General features: G+C 41.3%; 1 protein-coding gene across 1 annotated transcript in view; it reads left to right on the top strand.

Moving 5' to 3' along the window:
* The window catches only part of LOC139754195 (small ribosomal subunit protein mS39), a 303,614-nt gene that overhangs the window by 272,920 nt on the left and 17,695 nt on the right, over positions 1-12,999 (top strand). Inside the window, exons 11-12 of the mRNA XM_071671407.1 lie at positions 3,323-3,431; positions 5,959-6,192. Coding sequence (XP_071527508.1) covers positions 3,323-3,431; positions 5,959-6,192 — 343 coding nt within the window. The remainder of the gene's footprint in view (positions 1-3,322; positions 3,432-5,958; positions 6,193-12,999) is intronic.

Here is a 12,999-nt window from a genome sequence, read left to right as displayed (position 1 = left end):
ATTTCAATACACCCTCTTCTGCTCTCTCAACCACACTCTTTTTATTACCACACATCTCTCTTACCCTTTCATTACTTAATCAAACCACCTCTCACCACGTATTGTCCTCTAACATCTCATTTCCAACACATTCACCCTCCTCTGCACAACCCTATCTATAGCCCACACATCACAACCATATAACATTGTTTTGAACAACTATTCCTTTAAACATACCCATTTTTGCTTTCTGAGATAATGTTCTCGCCTTCCACACATTTTTCAATGCTCCCAGAACTTTCGCCCCCTTCCCCACCCTGTGACTCACTTCCGCTTCCATGGTTCCATCCGCTGCTAAATCCACTCCCAGATATCTAAAACACTTCACTTCCTCCAGTTTTTCTGCATTCAGACTTACCTTCCAGTTGACTTGTCCCTCAACCCTACTGTACCTAATAGCCTTGCTCATATTCACATTTAGTCTCAGCTTTCTTCTTTCACACACTTTACCAAACTCAGTCACCAGTTTGTGCAATTTCTCACCCGAATCAGCCACCAGCGCTGTATCATCAGTGAACAACAACTGACTCACTTCCCAAGCCCTCTCATCCACAACAGACTGCATACTTGCCCCTCTCTCCAAAACTCTTGCATTCACCTCCCTAACAAACCCATCCATAAATGAATTAAACAACCATGGAGAAATTACGCACCCCTGCCACAAACCGACATTCACTGAGAACCAATCACTTTCCTCTCTTCCTACTCTTACACATGCCTTACATCCTCAATAAAAACTTTTCACTGCTTCTAGCAACTTGCCACAAACACCATATACTCTTAATACCTTCTCAGAGAATCTCTATCAACTTTATCATGTGCCTTCTCCAGATCCATTAATGCTACATACAAATCCATTTGCTTTTCTAAGTATTTCTCACATACATTCTTCAAAGCAAACATCTGATCCACACATCCTCTACCACTTCTGAAACCACACTGCTCTTCCCCAATCTGATGCTTTGTACATACCTTCACCCTCTCAATCAATACCCTCCCATATAATTTCCCAGGAATACTCAACAAACTTATACCTCTGTAATTTGAACACTCGCCTTTATCCCCACTGCCTTTGTACAATGGCACTATGGATGCATTCTGCCAATCCTCAGGCACTTCACCATTAGCCATACATACATTGAATATCCTCACCAACCAGTCAACAACACAGTCACCCCCTCTTTTAATAGATTCCACTGCAATACGATCCAAACCCGCCGCCTTGCTGCTTTCATCTTCCGCAAAGCTTTCACTACCTCTTCTCTGTTTACCAAATCATTCTACCTGGCCCTCTCACTTCGCACACCACCTTGACCAAAACACCTTATATCTGCCACTCTATCATCTAACACATTCAACAAACCTTCAAAATACTCGCTCTATCTCCTCTCATCACCACTACTCGTTATTACCTCCCCATTAGCCCCCTTCACCGATGTTCCCATTTGTTCTTGTCTTACGCACATTATTTACCTCCTTCCAAAACAACTTTTTATTCCTCCTAAAATTTAATGATAATCTCTCAATTCTCATTTGCCCTCTTTTTCACCTCTTGCACCTTTCTCTTGACCTCCTGCCTCTTTCTTTTATGCATCTCCCAGTCATCTGCTTTATTTCCCCGCAAAAATCGTCTAAACTCCTCTATCTTCTCTTTCACTAATAATCTTACTTCTTCATACCACCACTCTACCCTTTCTAATGTGTCCACCTCCCACGCTTCTCATGCCACAAGCATCGTTTATGCAAGCCATCACTGCTTCCCTAAATACATCCTATTCCTCCCCCACTCCCCTTACATCCTTTGCTCTCACTTTTTTCCATTTGCACTCAGTCTCTCCTTGTACTTCCTCACACAAGTCTTCTCCCCAAGCTCACCTACTCTCACCACTCTCTTCTCACTTCTCTCTTCTTTTCTGAAAACCTCCACAAATCTTCACCTTCGCCTCCACAAGATCATCCCTCCAGTTGCACCTCTCAGCACATTAACATCCAAAAGTCTAACTTTCACGTGCCCATCAATTAACACATAATCCAATAACGCTCTCTGGCCATCTTTCCTACTTACATACGTCTACTTATGTATATCTCTCCTTTTAAACCATGTATTCCCAATCACCGGTCCTTTTTCAGCACACAAACCTACAAGCTCTTCACCATTTCCATTTACAACACTGAACACCCCATGTACACCAATTATTCCCTCAACTGCCACATTGCTTACCTTTACATTCAAATCACCCATCGCTGTAACCCGGTCTCATGCTTCACAACTGCTAACACACTCACTCAGCTGCTCTCAAAACACTTGCTTCTCATGATCTTTCTTCTCATGCTCGGGCATTTAGGCACCAATAATCACCCATCTCTCTCCATCCACTTTTAGTTTTACCCATATCAGTCTACAGTTCACTTTCTTACACTCTATCACATACTCCCACAACTCCTGTTTCAGGAGTAGTGCTACTCCTTCCTTTGCTCTTGTCCTCTCACCAACCCCTGCCTTTACTCCCAAGACATTCCCAAACCACTCCTCCCCTTTACCCTTGAGCTTCATTTCACTCAGAGCCAAAACATCCAGGTTCCTTTCCTCATACATACTACCTGTCTTTCCTTTTTTTTATCATGGTTACATCCACACACATTTAGACACCCTAGTCTGAGCCTTCGAGGAGGATGAGCACTCCTGCATGCCTCCTTCTTCCCTTCCCCTTTTAGAAAGTAAAAATGCAAGGAGGGGAGGGTTTCTAGCCCCCCACTCCCGTCCCCTTTAGTCACCTTCTACGACACGCGGGGAATGCGTGGGAAGTATTCTTTCTCCCCTATCCCAAGGGATGCAGATATGAGTAAATACTTTATACTGAGTTGTGTGGTGATGTGTTTGTGGAATATTGTTGATGGGATGTTCATGCAGTGCACAGTGCATGAGGGGAGAACAGAAGTATGAACATATTCAAGTAATAAGAATAGTATGTGTGAGAAATTTTTCAATAATTCTGATATTTTTGGGTGGAAAAAAGCTTTGAATTGGTGACTTATCATTCATGGTCTGGGATTATTCTCTGTTCCCTAGTTAGCTGCTTGGAAGATATATCAGGAAGTACACACCATAGAGTGGCATATAAATTTGTTCATTAACCAGAAATTATATATTCCCTAGTGTTTGGCAGACCATTTTCAATGTATGACATTGATATGTTTTTAGAGTAATTCTTCATGTAACTCTTACATTGGTTGGTGAGTAAATAACATTAAAAGCACTCTAAAGCATTTTTTCTCTCCACAGCCGCCATTACTTTGCACTAGCATGCTCAGTGCAGACTGTTGATAACTTCATGGAATTGTACAATGATTTGGTTCCACATGTTTATATCCCAGAGCCAGGAGTTATGGAGGTAAGAAAGCACTTTAGAATATTGTATGTAAAATTTGCAGGTTTCTTGGAATTCTCATCTCTTGAGTGACTCATAACCGTTTTTTCCTCGTTACTATATTCTTGTTTTCATCATACCTGGTGCCTTTATATGCTGCTTGTAAAGCCAAACCAAACCATATAACTGTAAAGTAAAAAAGGAATGGGTAAACTGTAGCAAATAGTATTGAAAATGGGCACTAGGTTGATTATAGTTATATGCTTGCATGCTATGTCCCAGGCACATTCATGAATACATATGCATGATGATTATTGGCTCTCACTTAGTCATAGTTGAGTTGGGACTAACTATTCTAGTGCTTATGATATCAAAGTTTGGAATATATAGTGTAGGGCTCCTTGAAGTAGTATTTCTCTGGAGCATAGGTATATATATGATATCTTCTTAGCATTTGGGCCAGTGAAATGAGTGAAGCTAGACAAATTTTGAATGGTGAGAAAACTGCTTGGGGGAGACATCAGTGGTTCACTTGAGTTTCCAATAAATTTTCATCATTCAAGTGTAAATCTTGACTCAGTATAATAAGTAATATACATAAGAAGAGAGATGCATGGTGCATAAAAGTAACCTTAAAGAGTACCCTTGCTAGTCCAGACTAATTGTGGGAAGGGGTTCAGATTAGTTGAAAATCTGGACTATTGAAAATAAGTAGAAAAAATACATTACACATGTACATGAAGCATAATTAATTATGAAGCCTGTACAAAGCAGAATTATTTAATCAAGCATATTATGGATCTGCTCAACCAGTTGTTGCTGATACTTTGTAAGACTTGTTAATTTCACCAGTCTTCTATATATCTTTTAATATTTCTGTGATTCTTGATTTTACATAATTTACTGTATCATTTTTCAGTTATGCATTGAATGTCTTCAAACAAACACGATTGTTAACAATCATCTATTTATTGTACCTGTTTTCTCCTGGATTTTTCTAAATTTTTTTTTTTTTTTTTTTTTTTTATACTTTGTCGCTGTCTCCCGCGTTTGCGAGGTAGCGCAAGGAAACAGACGAAAGAAATGGCCCAACCCCCCCCCCCCCACCATACACATGTACATACACACGTCCACACACGCAAAATATACATACCTACACAGCTTTCCATGGTTTACCCCAGACGCTTCACATGCCTTGCTTCAATCCACTGACAGCACGTCAACCCCTGTATACCACATGACTCCAATTCACTCTATTTCTTGCCCTCCTTTCACCCTCCTGCATGTTCAGGCCCCGATCACACAAAATCTTTTTCACTCCATCTTTCCACCTCCAATTTGGTCTCCCTCTTCTCCTCGTTCCCTCCACCTCCGACACATATATCCTCTTGGTCAATCTCTCCTCACTCATTCTCTCCATGTGCCCAAACCATTTCAAAACACCCTCTTCTGCTCTCTCAACCACGCTCTTTTTATTTCCACACATCTCTCTTACCCTTACGTTACTTACTCGATCAAACCACCTCACACCACACATTGTCCTCAAACATCTCATTTCCAGCACATCCATCCTCCTGCGCACATCTCTATCCATAGCCCACGCCTCGCAACCATACAACATTGTTGGAACCACTATTCCCTCAAACATACCCATTTTTGCTTTCCGAGATAGTGTTCTCGACTTCCACACATTTTTCAAGGCTCCCAAAATTTTCGCCCCCTCCCCCACCCTATGATCCACTTCCGCTTCCATGGTTCCATCCGCTGACAGATCCACTCCCAGATATCTAAAACACTTCACTTCCTCCAGTTTTTCTCCATTCAAACTCACCTCCCAATTGACTTGACCCTCACCCCTACTGTACCTAATAACCTTGCTCTTATTCACATTTACTCTCAACTTTCTTCTTCCACACACATTTTTCTAAATATATAGATTATTACTAATTCATACATTAGGTAAGAACCCACTGAAGAGAACATTGTAGAAAAAATACATGAAAAAGGTAGTGTACTGTATCATCCATCAATTATAAGTTGATGTTGTGGACCCAAGTCAACCCAAGTGTTCATGATACATGGCAGTTCAAAATCTCCTACCAGTTTTTCCCATATTTTTTCTTGATGATAATTACTTGTCTTAACTGTATGTACATATGCACAAGTCTTTTTTTAAGAGACTTTAAGGGCGATATCCTAATCCTGTATTTACTGTGCATTGTTGAACTGAACTTCACATAGTTGAGATTCACATCATATCTTGGTCCCCACTGCATGAACAATAAAGACTAGTGTACTGTTTGGTAATTTCGTTCTGTATTGCAATATTTATCTATACTGGTAACTTAAAGTATCCTGTCACACTATTGCCTTTTGTAATATTTGACCATTGTGACATACCGCATGAGCATGCTCTGACATTTACTTTAGACCTTTCACTAATGCTACTTTTAATTTCAAAATTCCTACACACTTTAACAATGTATAACAGTGTTACAGATGCATCATAGTCATTAATTTTCAAAACTGTTGAAATTTGTCAAATTTGCAGGAGGTCTTGAAGTCAGTGAATATTCATGAATCACTTGAATATTTACCCCAAATCTGGTCTGACATGATAGTATTTGAACACACCTCACGAGAGCGGCTACTTATGATTGTGTTGTCAGCTATGACCAAACATCAGCCAAATGAGAAAAACCTGCAGCTCACTCAGCAACTGGCAACAATTGCCTGGGATGTATGGACAAGGGTTCAAGAACAGGAGGAGAACAGGCGCAATAAGGTAACAACACCATTGTTTCTTGTTTGAATACTTAGTTTTTCATTGAATAAGAGGATGAAGGCAAGCAAGTATGAATAAGTACAAGTGTATATATGTATGTGTATGTATATGTGTATATGTTGATATTTATATGTACATGTATGTATGTATGTGCGTGTTTGGACAATTATGTACATATACGTGTATATGAGTGGATTGGTCATTTTTTGTCTGTTTCCTGGCTTTACCTTGCTGACGTGGGAAACAACAAGTATAATAAGTGAATGAATGAATAGATAAATGTACTTGTTCTAGTCAAACGTGAGTTTCCCATAGATGTCACTTGTTTTTAATCCAGATATATTTGTTTAGGGAATGAGGAGAAGTGGGAGACCAATTTGGAGGTGGAAGGATGGAATGAAAAAGATTTTGAGCGATCAGGGCCTGAACATACAGGAGGGTGAAAGGCATGCAAGGAATAGAGTGAATTGGAACATTTTGGTATACCGGGGTCGACATGCTGTCAGTGGATTGAACCAGGGCATATGAAGCATCTGGGGTAAACCATGAAAAGTTTTGTTGGGCCTAGATGTGGAAAGGGAGCTGTGGTTTCTGTGCATTACACATGACAGCTAGAGACAGTGTGAACGAGTGTGGCCTTTGTTGTCTTATCTTAGCGCTACCTCGTGTGCACAGGGGGAGGGGGTGCTGTTTTTCATGTGTGGCGGGGTGGCGACTGGAATGGATGAAGGCAGCAAGTATGAATATGCACATGTGTATGTATGTATATGTCTGTGTATGTATTTGTATGTATACGTCAAAATGTATAGGTATGTATATGTACGTGTGTGGGCATTTATGTATATACATGGGTGTGTGGGTGGGTTGGGCCATTCTTTTGTCTATTTCCGTGCGCTACCTCGCTAACGCAGGAGACAGCAACTAAGTATACATAAAAAAATATTTGTTTAGATCTGGGCGTAAATGTTAAAAGATGGAATGATGGCTATAGTAAAAAGGAAGTAAGTAATACATGGCAGATAATGATACAGTTTATGGCAAACACTGATAAGATGAAGAATATTGGAGAAGGTTTAAAGAGAGTAAAAGTAAACTGAGATAGTGGTAAACTGTATAGAATAGAGTGACTGCAACACTATTATTAAACTTAAGCCTTAATTCATGGTACGGGTGTTGCAAGGAGTACAAGCAACCATTAAGAAATATGAATTAAAGTCTTCTCTTTTCTCTCATACTTGCATGCCATTTCCCACATTAGCAAGGTAGCACTAAGAATAGATGAAGGCAGACTGCATTCACTAACATCTCTAATTGTCATGTGCAGTGCACTGAACCACAGCCTCCTGTCCACAACCAGGTCCTTCGGACCTTTCCATAGTTTCCCCTAGCCACTTCACGTACCCTGGTTCAGTCCAATGACAGCACTTCGTTCCAGTATACTTCATCATGATATTTCATTGTATCCTGGGTATACCTTTGATCCTCTTGTGTGTTCAGGTCCTGACCACTAAAAATATATTTTACTCCATCCCTCCCTCTTAAGTTGAGGCTTCCCCTTTTCCTTCCATTTCCAACATATATATCCTCTTTGTTAATTTCTCCTCATTCGTTCTCTCCATACATCCAAACTGCTTCAGAACACCATCTTCAGTTCTCTTAAACACACCATTCATATTACCACACTTCTCTCTTACCCTTTTATTACTTAGTCATTCAAACCACCTCACACCTCATACTGTCATCAAATATTTCATTTCCAACACTTCCACCCTCCTTTGCCCAACCTTATGTACAAGCCCATGCCTCGTATCCTCACAGCATCAGTGTGGCTACTATACATTAAAACATACCTATTCTTGCTCTCCCAGATAATGACATATCATTCCTCATTGCTTCTGGAATCTTTGCCCACCTCCTCCACCCTGACTCTCTTCCATTTCCTTGGTTCTGTTTGCTGCCAAATTCACTTCCAGGTGTCTGAAAGACTCCACGTCTTCCAGATTGTCTCCATTCATACTCATATCCCAACTAACCTCTCCTTCTGCCTTACTAAACCTACTAAACCCTTGCTTTTATTCTGTTACTCTCAACTTCTACCTAACTTTACTGCCAATGAGAGGGCGGGCTCTGATAGTAGTAGTACCAGTCCATCCCACGATCTTTCCCTCTCTGTTAGACCTTCCTCTTTTTCTATTCATAATTATACCAACATTCGTGGTCTCTCTAGTAACCTCTCTTCAGTTGAACACCATCTGTCTCGTACTTCTTCTAATATCTTACTTCACTCTGAGACACAGTTGTCCAATGGTTCAAAGGTGATGTTTGTACTTTTTCCAACATCAACACACCTGTTGCATGCCTCAAGGACCTTGAGTCCCCAAACTTCGATGTTATGTGGCTCAAGATTTGTCTCCCTACTGCCACACTTGTCTTCTGTTTTACCTATTGCTCTCCTAAATCTACAAGTCGTATATCCTTCCTTAACTGTCCAAACTCCTGTCATAAGACTGTGACATCCTCTCACCCGCAAGCTAAGGTCCTCAACCTCAGGGATTTCAATGTTCACCATAGGGAATGGTTGAATTCCTCCCATATGGATAGTAGAGGGACTAAAGCCTTCACATTCTCCATCCTCAATGATTTAGAGCAAATTTTCTCCCACTCTAACCATATTCCTAACAGCTGTGACCACTCTGCTATATTCTGGATTTGTTTTTGACCTCTAGTCCATTCTGCTGTGAGTACACAGTAACCCCCAATTGATTCATCTGATCACACTGTCATAAATGTATCTGTTCTAATGGCACCTTTCCCTCCAGCATATATACTGGCACCACAACAAAGCTGACTGGAATAATTTTTCTGACTTTCCCTGGGTAAATTAATGTCTCTTATGTAGTGATATTTCTGTTTCCACCAAACATGTAGCAGAGGTTATTCTTGTGGGAATGAAAGCATTTATCCCCTCTTCCAAGACAACTTCTTCAACCACTCCATGGTTCTCATCCACTCCATGATTCAGTCGTTCCTGTTCTGAAGCCATTCTGACAAGAGATCAAGCATATAGGACTTGGATAAACTCTTCTTCCTCTGGCTCCCATTCATCTTTCATCACTGCCCGTAATCGCTGCAAGCATGTTATACATGAGGCGAAGAGTTTCTTTATTCAAAAGAAGTGTGATAACCTCTCATCATCCATTTATAGGTCTTTCTGGTCTTTAGCGAAGGGCTATCTAAAATCTTCTGTTGCTCTACCTTTCCTTCACTTGTCCATTTTGACAGTACTACATATAGCTGTCTCTCCCACATACAAAGTAACTCTCTTTGTTTCCCATTTATCTTCTAACTCCACCTTGGATGACTCTAATATTCCTTCCCCACCTGATGCTGCTCTAACTAAACCTATGCCTCTTCCCATAATCTCTTTTTGCATTGTCCCTAAAGCACATCTTTCTCTGGAGACAAGCAAGGCTTATGTCCTGATGGCATCCATCCCCAGGTACTGAAAGAGTGTGTCTCTTAACTTGCACCTGTACTTGCTAGTCTTTTCCATATCTGCTTAAAAACCAAATCTTTACCTTCTCCGTGGAAACATGCATTGATACATCTCATCCCTAAGAAAGGTGACTGTTCTGGCCCCTCTAACTATTGTCCCATTTTATTGACATCTACCACTTCCAGAGTCTTTGAATCTATCCTCAACTTCCATTTTCTTAAACACATCAAAAATCACATTCCTCGCGTGTCGTGGAGGGGACGGGAGCGGGGGGCCAGAAATCCTCCCCTCCTTGTATTAACTTTCTAAAATGGGAAACAGAAGGAGTCACGCGGGGAGTGCTCATCCTCCTCGAAGGCTCAGAGTGGGGTGACTAAATGTGTGTGGATGTAACCAAGATGTGAAAAAAGGAGAGATAGGTAGTATGTTTGAGGAAAGGAACCTGGATGTTTTGGCTCTGAGTGAAACGAAGCTCAAGGGTAAAGGGGAAGAGTGGTTTGGGAATGTCTGGGGAGTAAAGTCAGGGGTTAGTGAGAGGACAAGATCAAGGGAAGGAGGAGCAATACTCCTGAAACAGGAGTTGTGGGAGTATGTGATAGAATGTAAGAAAGTAAATTCTCGATTAATATGGGTAAAACTGAAAGTTGATGGAGTGAGATGGGTTATTATTGGTGCATATGCACCTGGGCATGAGAAGAAAGATCATGAGAGGCAAGTGTTTTGGGAGCAGCTGAATGAGTGTGTTAGTGGTTTTGATGCACGAGACCGGGTTATAGTGATGGGTGATTTGAATGCAAAGGTGAGTAATGTGGCAGTTGAGGGAATAATTGGTATACATGGGGTGTTCAGTGTTGTAAATGGAAATGGTGAAGAGCTTGTAGATTTATGTGCTGAAAAAGGACTGATGATTGGGAATACCTGGTTTAAAAAGCGAGATATACATAAGTATACTTATGTAAGTAGGAGAGATGGCCAGAGAGCGTTATTGGATTACGTGTTAATTGACAGGCGTGCGAAAGAGAGACTTTTGGATGTTAATGTGCTGAGAGGTGCAACTGGAGGGATGTCTGATCATTATCTTGTGGAGGCTAAGGTGAAGATTTGTATGGGTTTTCAGAAAAGAAGAGTGAATGTTGGGGTGAAGAGGGTGGTGAGAGTAAGTGAGCTTGGGAAGGAGACCTGTGTGAGGAAGTACCAGGAGAGACTGAGTACAGAATGGAAAAAGGTGAGAACAATGGAATTAGGGGAGTGGGGGAGGAATGGGATGTATTTAGGGAATCAGTGATGGATTGCGCAAAAGATGCTTGTGGCATGAGAAGAGTGGGAGGTGGGTTGATTAGAAAGGGTAGTGAGTGGTGGGATGAAGAAGTAAGAGTATTAGTGAAAGAGAAGAGAGAGGCATTTGGACGATTTTTGCAGGGAAAAAATGCAATTGAGTGGGAGATGTATAAAAGAAAGAGACAGGAGGTCAAGAGAAAGGTGCAAGAGGTGAAAAAAAGGGCAAATGAGAGTTGGGGTGAGAGAGTATCATTAAATTTTAGGGAGAATAAAAAGATGTTCTGGAAGGAGGTAAATAAAGTGCGTAAGACAAGGGAGCAAATGGGAACTTCAGTGAAGGGCGCAAATGGGGAGGTGATAACAAGTAGTGGTGATGTGAGGAGATGGAGTGAGTATTTTGAAGGTTTGTTGAATGTGTTTGATGATAGAGTGGCAGATATAGGGTGTTTTGGTCGAGGTGGTGTGCAAAGTGAGAGGGTTAGGGAAAATGATTTGGTAAACAGAGAAGAGGTAGTGAAAGCTTTGCGAAAGATGAAAGCCGGCAAGGCAGCAGGTTTGGATGGTATTGCAGTGGAATTTATTAAAAAAGGGGTGACTGTATTGTTGACTGGTTGGTAAGGTTATTTAATGTATGTATGACTCATGGTGAGGTGCCTGAGGATTGGCAGAATGCGTGCATAGTGCCATTGTACAAAGGCAAAGGGGATAAGAGTGAGTGCTCAAATTACAGAGGTATAAGTTTGTTGAGTATTCCTGGTAAATTATATGGGAGGGTATTGATTGAGAGGGTGAAGGCATGTACAGAGCATCAGATTGGGGAAGAGCAGTGTGGTTTCAGAAGTGGTAGAGGATGTGTGGATCAGGTGTTTGCTTTGAAGAATGTATGTAAGAAATACTTAGAAAAGCAAATGGATTTGTATGTAGCATTTATGGATCTGGAGAAGGCATATGATAGAGGTGATAGAGATGCTCTGTGGAAGGTATTAAGAATATATGGTGTGGGAGGAAAGTTGTTAGAAGCTGTGAAAAGTTTTTATCGAGGATGTAAGGCATGTGTACGTGTAGGAAGAGAGGAAAGTGATTGGTTCTCAGTGAATGTAGGTTTGCGGCAGGGGTGTGTGATGTCTCCATGGTTGTTTAATTTGTTTATGGATGGGGTTGTTAGGGAGGTAAATGCAAGAGTTTTGGAAAGAGGGGCAAGTATGAAGTCTGTTGGGGAATGAGAGAGCTTGGGAAGTGAGTCAGTTGTTGTTCGCTGATGATACAGCGCTGGTGGCTGATTCATGTGAGAAACTGCAGAAGCTGGTGACTGAGTTTGGTAAAGTGTGTGGAAGAAGAAAGTTAAGAGTAAATGTGAATAAGAGCAAGGTTATTAGGTACAGTAGGGTTGAGGGTCAAGTCAATTGGGAGGTGAGTTTGAATGGAGAAAAACTGGAGGAAATGAAGTGTTTTAGATATCTGGGAGTGGATCTGGCAGCGGATGGAACCATGGAAGCGGAAGTGGATCATAGGGTGGGGGAGGGGGCGAAAATTCTGGGAGCCTTGAAGAATGTGTGGAAGTCGAGAACATTATCTCGGAAAGCAAAAATGGGTATGTTTGAAGGAATAGTGGTTCCAACAATGTTGTATGGTTGCGAGGCGTGGGCTATGGATAGAGTTGTGTGCAAGAGGATGGATGTGCTGGAAATGAGATGTTTGAGGACAATGTGTGGTGTGAGGTGGTTTGATCGAGTGAGTAACGTAAGAGTAAGAGAGATGTGTGGAAATAAAAAGAGCGTGGTTGAGAGAGCAGAAGAGGGTGTTTTGAAGTGGTTTGGGCACATGGAGAGAATGAGTGAGGAAAGATTGACCAAGAGGATATATATGTTGGAGGTGGAGGGAACGAGGAGAAGAGGGAGACCAAATTGGAGGTGGAAAGATTGAGTGAAAAAGATTTTGTGTGATCGGGGCCTGAACATGCAGGAGGGTGAAAGGAGGGCAAGGAATAGAGTGAATTGGAGTGATGTGGTATACCGGGGTTGACGTGCTGTCAG

The sequence above is a fragment of the Panulirus ornatus genome, chromosome 16 (genome assembly GCF_036320965.1).
Source record: "Panulirus ornatus isolate Po-2019 chromosome 16, ASM3632096v1, whole genome shotgun sequence".
In the NCBI taxonomy this organism is placed as follows: domain Eukaryota; kingdom Metazoa; phylum Arthropoda; class Malacostraca; order Decapoda; family Palinuridae; genus Panulirus; species Panulirus ornatus.
Note: the sequence above shows the minus strand (reverse complement) of the source record. Positions and strands in the feature narration are given on the sequence as shown.